At 35.3% G+C, this 15,985-nt stretch overlaps 1 protein-coding gene across 5 annotated transcripts in view; it reads left to right on the top strand.

Moving 5' to 3' along the window:
* Nucleotides 1-15,985, top strand: part of Kcnt2 (potassium sodium-activated channel subfamily T member 2) — a 344,440-nt gene that overhangs the window by 119,965 nt on the left and 208,490 nt on the right. For all 5 annotated transcript variants that reach the window (XM_037211345.1, XM_028859443.2, XM_028859446.2 and 2 more), the window contains exons 6-8: nucleotides 7,270-7,344; nucleotides 8,503-8,586; nucleotides 13,770-13,864. In XM_037211345.1, the coding sequence (XP_037067240.1) occupies nucleotides 7,270-7,344; nucleotides 8,503-8,586; nucleotides 13,770-13,864 (254 nt within the window). The remainder of the gene's footprint in view (nucleotides 1-7,269; nucleotides 7,345-8,502; nucleotides 8,587-13,769; nucleotides 13,865-15,985) is intronic.

Below are 15,985 nucleotides of genomic sequence, written 5' to 3'. Positions count from 1 at the left end.
AAAGAGAGAAAATATAGGGAGAATGAAGAAGGATAGAAGAAGAAATCTCATGGAAAGTAAAGAGGAGCCAGCCAAGGAAACTGGGATTTAGACACCAACTGGGATGAGGTTCCATTCTCAGACAAGAATATAGAGGATGAGGGGTGAAGTCACATATATTTACATTAATTAGGAGGTCCTAAGCCAGTGATACTCTGTATTGATGGAGGGATAGGCTTTTAATGATCTGTGTCTCCTGGCTGATAATATGTACTATAAGTTTGTCCTGATGAGTATATGGCTCTAGATGCTGAGTTACCTAAAGTGAAAAATTGAAATGCTAAGATTGTCTTTAAAATGGTTTGATCTTCAGCTGTGCAATGAATGTTGAATGTAAGGCATAGAAGACTTACATCTAAGTAGGCATGTGGGTGTTTTGGATATATCAGTCATGTCTCTTTCACTTGTGCATGCTGATTTGAAGAGACATAGCATAGCCAGATATTAATATTCATTTGTAAATGTATTTCCTCCAAATTCTAACTAAAGGTAATATGAAAATTTTTTTTCTGCTTTGCTAAAAGGACTCCTAGCTCTCATTGAAGAAGTCATTTAAAATATACAAAGAGATTCAGGATAACTTTCCATTGCATTTATATGATGATGGCATTCATAATTAATTACTTCCTATCATTGACAAAATGAGAGCAGAATATTAGAAGGCTTACAAGACAGGGCTTGATGATATATAATATTTCTATTCTGACCTCCATAAACTTTAATGGCTTAGCTAGAAGAGAAATAGATGTTAAAGTCCAAAAAGTTACAAAGGAAATAGAAAAGATAAAAATGAATTTGTGACAGTAGAATAAATTTCTATTAACTATCTTCTTTTCCTCTCATAAATTTAGTCAAATTCAGGAACTCTTTTGACCTAGCCAGTACAGTGTTGGGTAACTTCTTTTCAATAAATAAATTAAATAATTTGTAATAATTTATGTCCCATAAATAAGAATATAAAATCTGCTTCTTTCTACAAACTAGGATTTTTAAAAAGTAGAAGATAGGCTTGCAAAAAATGGTATTTAATTGTATTACAAATTCTGTCTATATTTAACATTGTTTAATATCCAGAGTTATGAGATTTTAATGTGAATAGAATATGTTTTCCATGAATTTGTATAAATATATTGATATTTATGTATTTAATATTAAAAAATACTATATTAAAAAGCATTTAAGCCCTCGACATCAAACACTTTATAATGAGAATGAACTGAGTTTTAACAACTACAATAGTTTAATCTCTCATGGAGACCAAGAACAACACTTTAAATACTTGTGGAAATTAGCACATAATGAATTACAAATCCATGGCACAATGAACGTTATTTTCCCTTATTTAGATGTGTAGGTCCGTGCTCATGTGATCCTTCCATTCATGTTCATAACTGCTTGGCAAAACACTCACATTAATTACCTAACATCAAAGTTCTTATTCTTCTGGCACCATAACTACCCTCTAAGTCTTTATCAACTGCTTTTAAAATAGAACTCTATTTATACATACATATTCATTAAATCAAAGGAAGCAGAAACAAACATCAGCATGATTTCCAAAGCTCTACAAATAAACTTCATCACACCTAGAAGCTTTTGTTAAGTCTATGATTACTTGTTCCATAATTACTCTAAAAATGTATTATTTCTGAGAAATATAGCACCGGAGTAACTAACTTATCTGAAAAAACAAAAAAACAAAAAAACAAAAAAACAAATTTGTATTTCTAGATGGTTTCAAGTAAATCTAAATACTATGCCTTGACATTTGAAATTTACATATTGGTAATCATACATTTAATGCTACAAGCTTCATAATACTATTTTAAATCTATTCAAAGAAGATTAACTATTAGATTTTTTCATTATGTAAGTTAAGCATTCTTGCTTTTATCCCTTATAAACAAAATGTTTAACTCACACACCTAAGGCTCAGGCAAGATTACAGAAGAGGGGGAGGAAAGATTTTAAGAGACAGAGGATTAGGAAATTTGCTGTGAGATTGTGTCTCCTAGTAACATAAACAACTATACCAGTAAACTTCTACTAACCAGACTGCCCATACGTTGTCCAGTGCCAATCAGCTCTGAAAACATACATTCAAAGGTAATATTATATGGACCTATCAGGTTATATTAAGGAATATATCTGTATATATAAACCCTTATGTATTTGCAGTAACAACAAATGAAAAAGGAGGTCATGAATTTGAAGGAGAGTGGGGGAGGTTTATATGAGAGGGTTAGGAGGGAGGAAAAAAAGGGAGAAATGTAATTAATATACAATTTCAAAAAAACCCCACAAGGAATAAAATGTTTATATATAATTCTTAGGTTTAAACTGGGCTTTTAGAACACCTAGGTTGCCATATTTCTGCAATTTTTATAATAAGTGCCTTTTGGAATTGATTTCTGCTTTCCTTGGTGATAATATCTAGTACATTTTCTGTCATGTATTTTGTTACAGTTTAAGGACTGGAATGCCCATGGTAACTGAAATGGCTGGATTAAAGTTTACTTTCATTTTATTGAATTCTGCCAATAAGAGTAACCTAGCATCACACACACAGAAATTGATAGAATGTTATCTCTCAGAAGGAGCAAACGTTTTTTTGTTTGTATTATGAAGGCGAAATTAAGTGAAATAAGTGTTTGATATGATTTTGAGAGCCACTTTACTTGTCTTCGGATATTGTTTATAGTTCAACTGCATATTGGCATTCTATCAATGCATGTTCTCTTTTGTCATCATAATTTAATTTTGTACTGTGGATTCTTATGATGTAGTTCCTCTGGGAATTCCTAATGGCCAGTGAAACTCATGGATCCTTTCTATATTTATTTTAATAACTGTTTTAGGGAAGATAATTTATGAATGCATCACTTAGTTCAGAAGATAACTTGAGACCTAGGAATTAAGCAAACTGAATATCACTGAAAATATATGTGTTTATTTTTAGCTGTAAACACATTATTCCTCTATACAGTTTGACCATGGAAATTAGTCCTCAGTGGGAAGTTCATTCAGTTGCTGCAGCGCACACACACACACACACACACACACACACACACACACACAGAAAAAAAAATCAGCCATGGTGTGGTCAGCATAATGTAATCACAGTCTTTATTTAGGAACTTCCTCCTTTGTGGCACTTGTGTGGGGACCAGATCAGAGCGTCTTGGGTTGTGTTTCTGTAAAATCACTGTGTGTTCTTTGAAATCTATTCTAGTATGCTAGCTGTATCCAAACCTTGTGTTTAAAGGACCATGTCTTTCCTAGAGTGACTGATGTCAGGATGACTCGGAAATATAAAGCAAATGAAACAAAGGAACAATAAAACTCCTCCGAGTAGATTAGTCTGTACAATGAAGTCAAGAAGGGAGACCACTTGAAGACTTGGTGACTTGGATACAAAGGCAGCCACCATGGCACATTTTATGCATCAAAATTACTTGAGAGCTGGAATAGCTTTTAAAATAAGGGTAGAAGACTAGGGACAAGGCTCAGTGCTTACGAGTGCTTCCTGCTCTGCCAGAGCCCATCAGTTTGCTTCCCTTTACTCAAGTAGGGGGTCCACAAAAATCTCTGTAACCCCAACTCTAGAAAAATCTAATGCCTCTGTTCTCTTGGGGTACCATATTCAGGTGTAAATACCCACACACTGTCACACATACTTGCTTGTAATTAAACTAAATTTAAAAAAAATGACAGAGAACTCAATATACACCAATTGAGATAGTGACTTGTACATTATAATAGACATTTTTTTTTTTGTAAAAGTGTGTGAATAACTGACGTGTATTAATGTGAGTGGAGTGAAGAAATACTGGATTGATATATTGGCAACATTGGTGATATCATGCAGTTATAGATTGTGTAGGTATATTCCTGTGGGGCAGGAATGGATGGGCAGATGCTACTTAGGAGGTTTGACTAGATGAGAGAGGGAAACAAACCAAAGTGTAAGCTAGAAAAATTTCATGATCTATTTGCAAATCTTTTTGTCTTGTTGATACATTACATTTTTGTGGTATGGGAAAGCATGGTGTAAGAGGATGCTCAAGGATACTTGATTTGTGTTACTGGGAGAGAGCTCAATAAGGAGCAAGACATAAATTTGGCTTTCAGACATATTGCATTTATGATTTCAAGACCTCAATATGGAATAGTGGATTAAATATTTGACCTGAGTCAGAATTTCAAATGTGGGGTATTGATCTGGACGATAAATAAACTGGTTGGAAGTCACAGGTTATTGATGATTATAAATTGTAGCTAAAGCATAGATAAAAGTCCTTAGAATGACATATGGATAGGCAATTTTGAAATCTTCTAGAAAATTTCTGTTTAAATTAGCTTCCATGATTAGTGATTTGTATTTACCTACATTTGAGGAAGTTTCAAATTATAAATTTCTTTCAAGGGTTTTCAATATAGATTATTAAAAAGAATGTATTTCAGTTAAAAATAAAACATTACATTCAAGGAAAGAAGGGTGTGAAAAAATCATTAGGAATTCATTTATTCATTTGTATATTTACTTTAGTCCTAGTAAGTATATAAATAAGAACAATCCATATTACAAACTCTTGTGTGAGAGTAAGGCATATCATCCAGAGGGAGAAATGTGAGCAAAGTTTCAGAAGCTTAAAAAGCTTGGAAGGTCCAGGGAACTGTAAAATTTAATATGGATGAATCTGTGGGTGGTTTTTAAATGGAGAGAGGAGCAGTCTAACCACAGGCTAAACTAGTAGCCAGGGTTAAAATGGTGAATCTCCATGTAATATAACTGTGGACTTGGATTTCATTCTCTAGACAACAAGAACACAGAAATTTAGAAAGAACCTTGTTCCCCAATATGAAAGATAATTCAGAAAATAAACCAGCCAAATCAGATGCCAGTTGTAAGACATCTTTTTATGATTTAAGTAAAAATCATTTTAAAAAAATCATTTGTTAAACTGAGTGGAATGTCAGGAGACATTACTATGAACTGAATTTGTCCAATGTAACACAGGGCCTGGGAAAATGAATCGTAATCATGTATATACTGATAGGAACATTATTACCCTGTAAACTAAAAAGTAACCTGACATCACTAAACTCAGTTAAAACTGGCCATTTGGAGAAATCTGAGTGTCTCTGAAAGTCTGGTCATCCTACACTTCTCCAAATCCATGCTCTTTCCGCTGCTCCATGCTGATTGGAAGGAATGAGCAGTGGATGCATAATTGGAAAATTTCTTGCAAGAGCGTGGATACCCTCTTTCAGAACACCCACATCATGGTGCTCTCCCCCACTTCCGTATCCATTCTGTTTGTTGCCAGCTGCCTTGGGAGCCCAGAGCAGAACAAAGCAAGCCAAGATGGAAAGTGGTCAGTGTCTGAACAGCGGTCTGGTGTGTCATCCTTTGGAATGACTGGTCAAGCGCTTCCCCTCTGGGAGAGCTTCCATGGCTGCGCTGGGGCTTTTGGCTGAATATCCCCCAGGCAGTGGCTCAGGCTAGCTTCTCAGGGTCAGACAAAGATCTGAGGCTCCTGAGGTCCCCATCTGTCCCAGTCCCCCATCACCTCAGGCACACACCTCTGGAGGGAAAACCAATTAAAAAGAGATCAGTTTCCCTTCCTTATTTTCCATATCAACTTCGCTCCCCCCAAAAATTATTGACATAATTTAAGCGATTGTTGGTTGTTCTTAGCCTGTCTCTCATTTTTTTTTCTTTCCTTATTTTTTCCTCATGTGTTAGGCATGGGCTAAATATAGCTTCTAGTCTACATGAAGCTATGTGATTCCTTTGAGTCCTTTTCACTTAGCTTCAAGTGATGAGAAAGGCATCCTTTCACTCATAACATTTCTTTCCAGAAAAGATCTTTGTGTGCTCCCATCCCCCACGTGCTCCCTCCTGTACCACATTGGCTGTAACATGAGGGAGGGTTATGAGCCAATATGACAAACATTTTTAGCACCTTAGCACCTAGAAAATAGATGATCTAGCACAATGTCTTTGGGGTAGAGACATACCTATACACTGCAATATACTGAGCCATTGCAACCTCAAGAAATATTGAACACGTCTCATTTATATCTAATGTTATATGTTAATTGGAAAATGTGGGCAATCCAGATTTCTAATTGCTTTTCCAAATGCATGGATCTCTTTATACCTTAAAATGTTTGAGGACATTCTTAGGATTTGCCATTATATATTGTATTGCTCTCTAAGGCTGGTATTTCACAAAGGAAGAGGTGGCTCTGTCATCCAGTTCTGAAGTTTAAAAGTCCTTTATGAGGTAGTTTGATGGATTTGACTTTTTTCAAGGCCTGCGTGTTGACTCATGTTACAGTAAGGAAGTGTGCATTGGAGATTGTAAGAGGTCAGACAGGAAGCCAGGGTTGGTCACATGCCAGGGTTGCTCTGATTGTGAAAATCCTCCCCTGCTGGAACTCACTGGAATCCCACAAACACAATATTGATCCCCTGCAAAGGTTATCCCCCTTACCAGGAGCCTTAGACTCATTTCTCCCATTAAGTCTCTATACAGAGGATCCAGCTTTTAGTACATGGCACATTCAGACCATACCCAAATGTTAAATATCAAGGTCAACTTCATGGGCATGCCATCCATGTAATGACAAAAGATTCCACAACTGCAAGATCTCTGTAACTGTTTTAATGCTCTCATAGCTTCCCTTGAAATTGTTAAGAGGCCCCATATTATATTCATTATTCTCTGGGCCCTGTAAATTATGTACTCAGTCCCAATTAATTTCACATTATAGACTGGGAGATTAGAATATACATGATTCAATGGCTCTTTAAATTTCATTAAACTTAAAAAAAATACCAGTTGAGTATAACAAACAAGCATGATTTACAAAAGACGTAAGTTGCATTACAATGTGCTAGTATAGTTATGATAGTGGAAACAAATTGTGTCAGTTTATTGTAAGGTCCTGTTAATGCACTTTATTTACTAGTAATTTCTTTTAGGGTATAATATAGGATTCAAATGTTATATACACTCTGCCTGGTCTACTTGGGCTATTTACTTTAGTTCTAACATTACAAAACCAAAGAGCATAATTCTGCTTAAAATTAATTTAAAAGCTATTACTGCATTCAAATACAGATCCAATATTCTGTTAATAAAAGCGTTGGTATTACTAGAGGAATTCTGAGTCCTAGAACTTCTCTAACTTTTGTTTTTATTCAATATTTATTTGTAGGGAAATATCTGGGAACAGATTTTAAGAATCCCATTCATCTTGGAAATAATCAATGCAGTCCCCTTCATTATCTCAGTAAGTCTAAGCCTCTTAAAGAGTGTTATTTGTCATTAGATTTTAATAAATTCTCTAAGTATAAAAACTTCTACATAATATAAGAGGAATGGATTCAGACTTTGAGTAGAATCTGGCTTCTTAAAAAGAATAAAGTCAGTATGATAACTGAATTGCATAATTAAATGAAATCTACTAAGTTTCAGTACAACAGCAAAGTGAAACCTTTTAAACAATTATACAGTGTATGTAGAGGTCTCATTTGAATAGATATCAGTATTGTTTAACGATCCTCAAAATTACATTATTTATGCTGTGTAATTTTGAAAATAGAAACTAATAGTATGAAATATTTACCACAATTCTCATACTGAGAGCATGCTCATTTCTAGTGTGCATGCTCAGGCTCATTTCTAATTGGTTTATAGAATTTGTCCACTTCAGTTCCTCATTAGTAGGAATGTGAATCAAAGCCACATACCCAGCTTCTCCTCAATGTTCTGAATTTCCCCTCGGCAACAACAATCCTATGCTACAGTCACTCTGTTCCACTGTAGTCTCATACATATGTAATCCTGAGCATGCCATTCGTAAGAGGAGATTCTAATATCATTTTGGTATAGCAATGATTATTGGAATTAGAACTGTTTGGACTTTATTTGGTGATAAAAGAAGGGTAAGTAGATATTATCTGGAGCTGCTCCTCACTTCTTGCATTTTAATTTGAGTGACTTATCTACAGAGAGAATTAGAACTAGACTAAATGACAAGCTTTCTAAATATAAGTCCAAATGAATGCAGCTTCTCAACATCATTTAAATGGTTGAATTGGAAGACAGTGATACATTTCAAAAGACTCCTCTTGTACCTCTTTACCACCTGAGGTGGAGGAACAGCAAAGTAAAAAACACACTCTGAGATTTAATAATAGATTCAGCATGGTGACGTCTGACATCTGTTGAAGCCTCTTGCTTTGTGCTTCAGTACTAATTTCCCCAAGAAAGATTTCAGCCATGAGTGAAAGACCATCCATTAGTGTTGATTTTAAAGGATTTGGCACTGTTTTACATCTTTTCTTTCTTTCTTTTGAAACTTTTATTCTGTTTTATGTTTCTTTTTAATCCTCTAGATACAATGTCTTGCTATGAGATAAAATTTGAGTATTCACTTATTTTTCAGATATTCTGGCCTGCCTTAAGGAATCTATTTGTTCCAGTTTTTCTAAACTGTTGGCTTGCCAAACATGCCTTGGAAAATATGATTGTAAGTAATAAAAGTAAAGTTCAAAACAAAAATATTTTTCAAGCACCCACTATGTCTTACTTATTTTCAATGTTTCACTAGAAGCAGAAGATTATTTGGCTTTTAGTTTATTCCTTTGCCATTGCATCAACCCCTATAATTTTACATAACGTACAGAATTTGTTCAATTTCAAGTTATTGAAAATTTAAATGTGTTTATTTTAAAACTTTTACTGTAATTAACTGTCTCAAAGTAGTATTATTTAAATGTTTAGTGGTAAACTACTGCTAAGTAATTACTGTACTATATAGATTACATAATTAAATAGTACATCACAGTTAATAAAACGTAAGTGATTAATCTACTATATCCTAATAAGAATGAAAATCTGTAAAATGCTTGTGTTGCATTACCTAGCTATTGAAGGGTTCGGTTATGGATAAAGAAAATGGTTCAGGCTTTTTGAAGTTATCAATCCAGTACCTAATTGCTGTTTATACAGGTCCAAATGTCTGAACAATCCCTCTGAACAGGAGTACTCTTCATTTTTAAGGCTATCTGTTTATGCATATGTAGTTGATTGTTTACAAGTCTTAGTTTTTATGGCTTAGGGATGTTTTTGTCTATTATTAATTGTGAATAATTTCAAGTTTGGTAAAAATGTGGGGTTTTGTGAGGCTCTTTCAAAATGAGTAGCTCCTAATTTGTGATCATAGATTCAGTGGTGTTGAGCTGAGTGGCAGATCTAGTCCCAAGGGCTGATGGAGAAAGACATGCAAAATTCACAGCTGTGCTGTAGTCCTCTTCTGCATCAAAAGTTGACATTCTGCTCTTTGGAAGGAATTGTTTGTACCTATGACCTGAAAGTGCTCACCACAGTTTTTCATTACTTACAAGCAAGTTGGAAGGCATTTGTTAATTAGGCATTCTTTATTCAAATGCTAATGTGTGTCTGGAATAAGGCACTTTGCTGTGACCAATATCTGATGAAAAGCAACTTAAGGAAGGAAAGATTTATTTGGTTTCCTATTCCAAGGACTACAGTGCATCGCAACAGGGGAGGCATTTTAGCAACAGCATGGAGTGCTGGTCACATCCTGTTTTGGAGTCAGAAAACAAGAAAGTGTTTAGGAAGTGGAACCAGACATTAAAATCCCAAGGTTTACAGCAAGGCCGCACTTCCCAAAGTTCTCACAACCCTCCTAAACACTGCCACCTGCTGATCTCCAAGTGTTCAAACACAGGCTTCTTTGGGGGCATTTCACATTCAAACCCCAACATTCTGTCTTTGGGCCCACATAGTCTCATGACCTCCTCGTAAGGTAAAATGTATTTGTTCCCATTTCAAAAGCCCCTATTTGTTATAGCTCCCACACAGCTCAAAGTCCAAGTTCTTCTGAATTCTGAAGCAATTTCTCAACTGTGAGCCCCTAAAAAATGTTAGATATTTCTAATATGCAATGCCAAGTAAGTATTTCCTAAAGAATTATGGCCATAGTGAAGAAATATTTGCCAAAATAAGACCAAGCCTATAGTATGGAAAATGTAAAATCCTAAAGCTTTGTGTCCAGCACCTAAGGCTTATGCTCAAATAATAACACTGATATTAATGGCTGCTACCTGTAGCACACATCACCTCTCTCCTCTCTCTTTAGCTGGTCATTACAAGTCTACAGCTTTTCTTAGCAGACATCCCAGGGTCTGGCCATCTCCAATATTGTCATTTCTCCACTGCAATCTAGATTTCACTGTTATAAGCTTCCTTCAGTGGCCTCTCATGGCCTCCTTGCAAAGACTCCATTCCTGCCATGCATTTCCTGGCCTCAGTTGCCCTTCCTTTAAAACTGGGGTTTGAGATTATGGGACCCCTCAATCTTGCATCTTTCACGATTGCGAAACCACTACTATTCAATGAGATCGCCAGTTTTTGCCTTCTCCAGGCTGGGAAGGCAGCTGCTTTGTGTACTGACCCTGGTGAGAGCTCTTGTTTGCTCTTTATGGTGCTAACCTGTTTAGCAGTTACAGCTGTTCTTCAGCACCCTTGCCTTCAACTTGAAGTTCATTTATTCTACCGTCAAATGACATATTAAAAAGAATACATCTTTCTGCTCCAGCTGTTGCTCTTTCTCAATGAAACCTATATGAGAAGAGTCGATAGGAGCAGTGTCACAGCCTGAATATAATCCTGTCTTGAACTTCCCTATACATAGCATATTGGTTTATTGAAAACTCAGCCTCACTAAAGTTATCGGGGCATAGACAACATGCTTCTAGATTTCTTTTCAGAATACCACACCAATGGCCTTCAGCCCTGTTCTCTATAGAGTTCTTGATCCACTCTGAAGTCTTGGAAGCTGGGCCTCTGTTCTTCCACACTGCTACCAGAAAAGCCCATTAAGTTCTGCTTAAAATATTTTCAAAATTCTTAGGCCTAGAATTTAAAGCTCTCCCACAATATGTTTTCAAACTAGCACAAGATAATAATATCTACATTATCTGCTTTACCACAACAACAAACCCACTTTAGGGTACTCATTTTTTTTTTTTCTGTTTCTTTTGTTGTTACTGTGACCAAACACTTGAAAAAAATTAATGAAGAAAGTTTTTATTTGGCTCATAGTTCCAGAGGCAATCATGGTAGAGAAGATATGGCAGGGCAAAATATACTAGTCACATTGCTTTTGTAGTCAGTAAGCAAGGAGTCAGTGGGAAATGTGATTGAACTGTAGGTCTCAGAGTCTTCAGTGATCGATTTCTTCAGGAAGGATATATATTCTAAGGATTCCACTATTGGGGTGGTCAGATGATCTGTGGGTGAAGAGTCCTACCACCAAGCTTGAGAACTTGAGTTTTATCCTCAGGCTTGAAGGAGAGACTGAACTGCAACTTTCCTCCAACTTTCACACAAGGTCCATGACACCTACATGCGCTCATAGAGGGTGTGTGTGTGTGTGTGTGTGCGCGTGCACACACACACACACACACACACACCTCCCCTTCACACACACAGGATATGAATTTTAAATACAAGAATAAGGTGTCTACAACTTTTGAAATTAGTGTACCAGCTGGGGACTGAGCATTGAAACACATGAGTCAATGGAGACATTTTACTTTCAAGCCACAGCCGACCTTCTGTATGTATACTGGGCACTTTACTTAACATCTGATTTAATTTCTGTGCTATTGTCTTCATCTTAAAAAAAATAAAAGTAATCTAGTTGCAAACTTGCCGTGAACATAAAGTATAATCACATAAACACACACACACACATGTGACATGTAAGATATTGTATCTGGTGTGGGCAAGGTTTTGTAATGTTGATTGCATTTCATGGAAAATTACTCTTGTTATTATTAACACTTGTTTTTCATTTAAATGACCTTTAAGCAGGCACTATATCAAAAGCTTTGGCTGAAGAATTATTAGAATAACATTTGAGCATTTACAGCAGATGAGTGTTTCCAACTACTTATGTGAAGTAATCCACGATTCCCAGGCAAGCCCAGGGCCAATGGGAGGGAAGTGTGGGCGAACATGGCCTGTGGGGTGCCTCCTGCTGTCTTGCTCGCCCCAAAGAATTACCTTTTGACTGAATCAATTGCTAATGAAAAAATGCACCCAGAATCAAATAAACCTCTGTGAGTTGCTGTATACTTAGCTGTTAGAAAAATAACCGCTCCAGACAGGAACTATTAGTCAGTATTCAAGAGAGACTGTTTACAGTATTAGTTCAGGACTCACAGCCCATTGCTGTTCTGTACTTAGCTTTTCCAGCTCCCACTGGATGTCCAGTCCTAGATTATTTTTCTGATCATTAGCCCATCTGCTCTGAGAAGCTAAAGAGTAAGAGATGACATTCAGGCCAGTAAACTCTGTTATTTGTTTTCATAACAGTTCTGGCTTAATGCACTACCGAAAACTAAAATAATGAACTGAGATCATTTTCTTAGTGACATTTATTTTCTCATGCTTCCCTGATTATGAGATGAATAAAAGTGAATCATTAAAAGTTTGAGACTAACAGAAAATTGTGAATAAAATGTAAAAAAATTCTGGCATTTGAATTCAATATTTTTAATTATTTCCATACTTTATTAGATACATGCACACAAGTCATATTTGAAATTAAGTAATTCAATTTTTTATTTGAATTTGTCACATACTGGTAAGTAGTAGGTAGAGTGCTATATTATTGAATACTTCAATGTAACAATATTTAATCGACATTTCTAAAACTATTATTTAAACACACCATTTTTATCTATTGTCAATTGCATATTTTTATTTCAACAGTGACAATTTATTTTATATAAAAAGCAAAAATTTCCAATATGCAGGCGCATGTGTAACTATTCTTATTCATCTCTTAGGATTTTTAAATGATGAAAGTTTAAAACTTTTTTTTTCAGTACTTATTTCATGAGTGCACCGAATAAAAAAGACACGCTTCAGTATTTTCATCTGTGTGACCAGGGTGCCATCTAAAAGCTTTATTGTCTGGGAAGGACTGCATGTGTCTGTTCAACATGCGCTCCTTCATTCATATTTCTTTTAAAATTAACACTACTGAAATCAACATGAGTACTTCTTAATGGACAATTGTTTCTTCCTATGTTACAGGCTGCTCTAATTCATGCAATGGTTCATTAGTGAATTTTAATTACTGTTCCAGTTTCCTTTCACTGCTCCATTCATTGATGCATTATTTTCCTGAAATTTTGCACTTTTTTTTTTTTTTTTTCATGAGATCATTACCTTTGGAAGAGGTGGTTTTTTTTTTTTTTTTTTTTTTTTTTTTTTTTTTTTTTTTTCCTTTTGGTTTTGTCTTTGAGATGGTCTGTTGTAATAGAGCCTAATCTGGTTTTGAACTCACAATTTCCCTTTCTTAGACTCTTGAGTACTGAGAGTATAGTCTGCACCCTCGTAGTGGGCTTCGTATGTCTGGGAGTAATAAATGCAACTTGTAATCTGTTTTCTGCAATGAAAGTGTGCTGAACTTTAGTGCTTTATTGGTATTCCTGTAGTCTGTCTTTGTAACAAGAATTATATTGTAAGTTATGTCCAGATCCATGTAAAATGAAAATATACTGCTAAATTCATTTAAATCTACATATTATGCATAGAGAGGATACTTGATGTTTAAACTCGTTGTATATTTAGTATTTATCAAAATTTAAAATATGCTTTTTATTTTTCTAGAATGATCTTCATAGAGCCATTCAACGAACACAGTCTGCAATGTTTAATCAAGTTTTGATTTTGATATCTACATTGCTATGCCTTATCTTCACTTGGTAAGACCATGTATAGCCGCCATCTTATTGTTTTGTTTTACTTCAGGGAAACTGTATTATAAATCATTTTCATCAATATTTAGCTAATATAAAGATACGCTCACCATAATGCATAAAAAGTCCCTGACAGTAGTGAAATAAAATCTTTTTAGTCTTACAGACAAAACAAGTGATCACATGTATCATTTGACGTTGAGATTTACTGCGACTCTGACATTTTCTCGAAAGCTGTCCAGAGTCAAATCTCAAGGATTTTGCCTTCATACTGTGGTTGTGAAACACTTATTTTTTTTCCTTCAAATTGTTGACATATAAGCAGCCACATCTTTCTGTTTCCTTCAGAGCAGAAACTTGGTTGGGGATATTGTCAGTCCCCATCACTCACCCATGCCGCATCTCTGTCTGTACAGTGTTTCAGTGTGGGACCCGGTGGAATGCAATGGTGGGAGTCTTGCAATGTGAGGCCTAGCACTTGTCCTCAAATTGTTTTCTCTTTTGGAGGTCCTACTTAACATTACAGTGTTCCAATGTGACATGGCATATTATGTGTTTGGATTCTGTGTATCTTTTGCAAGAGAAAATATAGTCAAGAAATGAGCAGAATAGTGTTTGCTTTACAGATATTATATATTTTTTGTGTATTTGTCTGTAACATGTTTGACCTATTTTGAATGAGAAAAATCTAATTTGGAAGTATGAGCAATCAATGTATACATACACTGGTACATCTGCTAGATGCAAACATTAGTACAGATGTGTGAATGCAGACTTGGGCATATATAAGCAATTTTGTACTAATAGTATGTGGTTAATACTATATATATTTTATGTCTATTGCATTTTTTCTGGGCTTTAAAAGTAACATGATATATTTAATATTTAAATATAAAATTTGTACATAATGTTTTTAACGTTTCACACAAGAGTTTACGATACCCCTAGTAAATATATAACTACATAAATAAAATCCACAGAAATGCTAAAAGTTATTCGATCATACAGTGTTGAAAACTCCATTAAATTAGTGATTTCTATTGCAATGTCACTCCAAATTCTTATTTGAAATATAATAACATATATCAATAACAATTTTACCTTAAGGAATTTACAAAATTAAAACCTCAATGTGTAAATACTAAATTTTCTGATGTTGGATAATTGCTGAGAAAAATAAAATTAATGGTTTCTAGATATAATATAAAATGAATTTAGTGAAGAAATGTTTGTGTCTAGGGATTCTAGCTCCGTTGTATTGTAGTTGGTGACTGCTTTATAAAGATAAAGATAAAAATATAGTTTGGGGCTATGTAGAAGTATATCTACTATTAATGAATATTTTGTGTTATAATCCTTCTCCGAATACCAAGGCCAGAAATACACACTCTTTATCTTACCATATCTTTTAAACAGTGTAGCTGTAGCAGAAATATAGCTGCGGCTGGAGGGATGGCTCAGCACCTAAGGGTGCTGCTATACCAACACATGCTCCCCATCCCCTGGCAGCTCACAGCCATAGGTAATTCTAGTTCCCCAGAATCTAACGCTTTCTTCTGACCTCCAGTGGCACTGTACACACATGGTCTATATGCACACATGCAGGCCAACACTTATACACATAATTTATTTAAAGTATACTTCTGGTGGTGGTGGTGGTGGTGGTGGGGGTGTGCGTGTGTGTGGTGTGTGTGTGTGTGTGTGTGTGTGTGTGTGTGTGCATATTTATTATATTTCGTATTATAACCCACAGCTTCAAAGCAGAAAATTTAATACATCTGTTATAATTTGAGCCTTGAAAATTCAGGAACTTATATTTAGATGCACTGGCTGTATTCTTAATGAAACTCACATCCTAAAATTACCTGATTTAGAAAGTAGCTATCTAGCTCTAAAACACATGTAGGCATCACAATTATTAACATTACAAAGAACTATTATTAAGCATCTGTCTATGAGGGACACATGCTCAGTGCCAAACTTAAATAAGCATTAAGCTGCTGACCCATTCTTTCCAGAAAATGTGCTGAAATGTTTTTCCTGTCATTGTAACGGAATTGGACTCATCTGTCCACATTCTGGCTCCCTACCCCACTTCACCAATAATGCTCCCTTTAGAGACAGCTG

The sequence above is a fragment of the Peromyscus leucopus genome, chromosome 15, assembly GCF_004664715.2.
Source record: "Peromyscus leucopus breed LL Stock chromosome 15, UCI_PerLeu_2.1, whole genome shotgun sequence".
Lineage (NCBI taxonomy): Eukaryota > Metazoa > Chordata > Mammalia > Rodentia > Cricetidae > Peromyscus > Peromyscus leucopus.
This window is presented reverse-complemented; position numbering and strand designations above follow the sequence as displayed.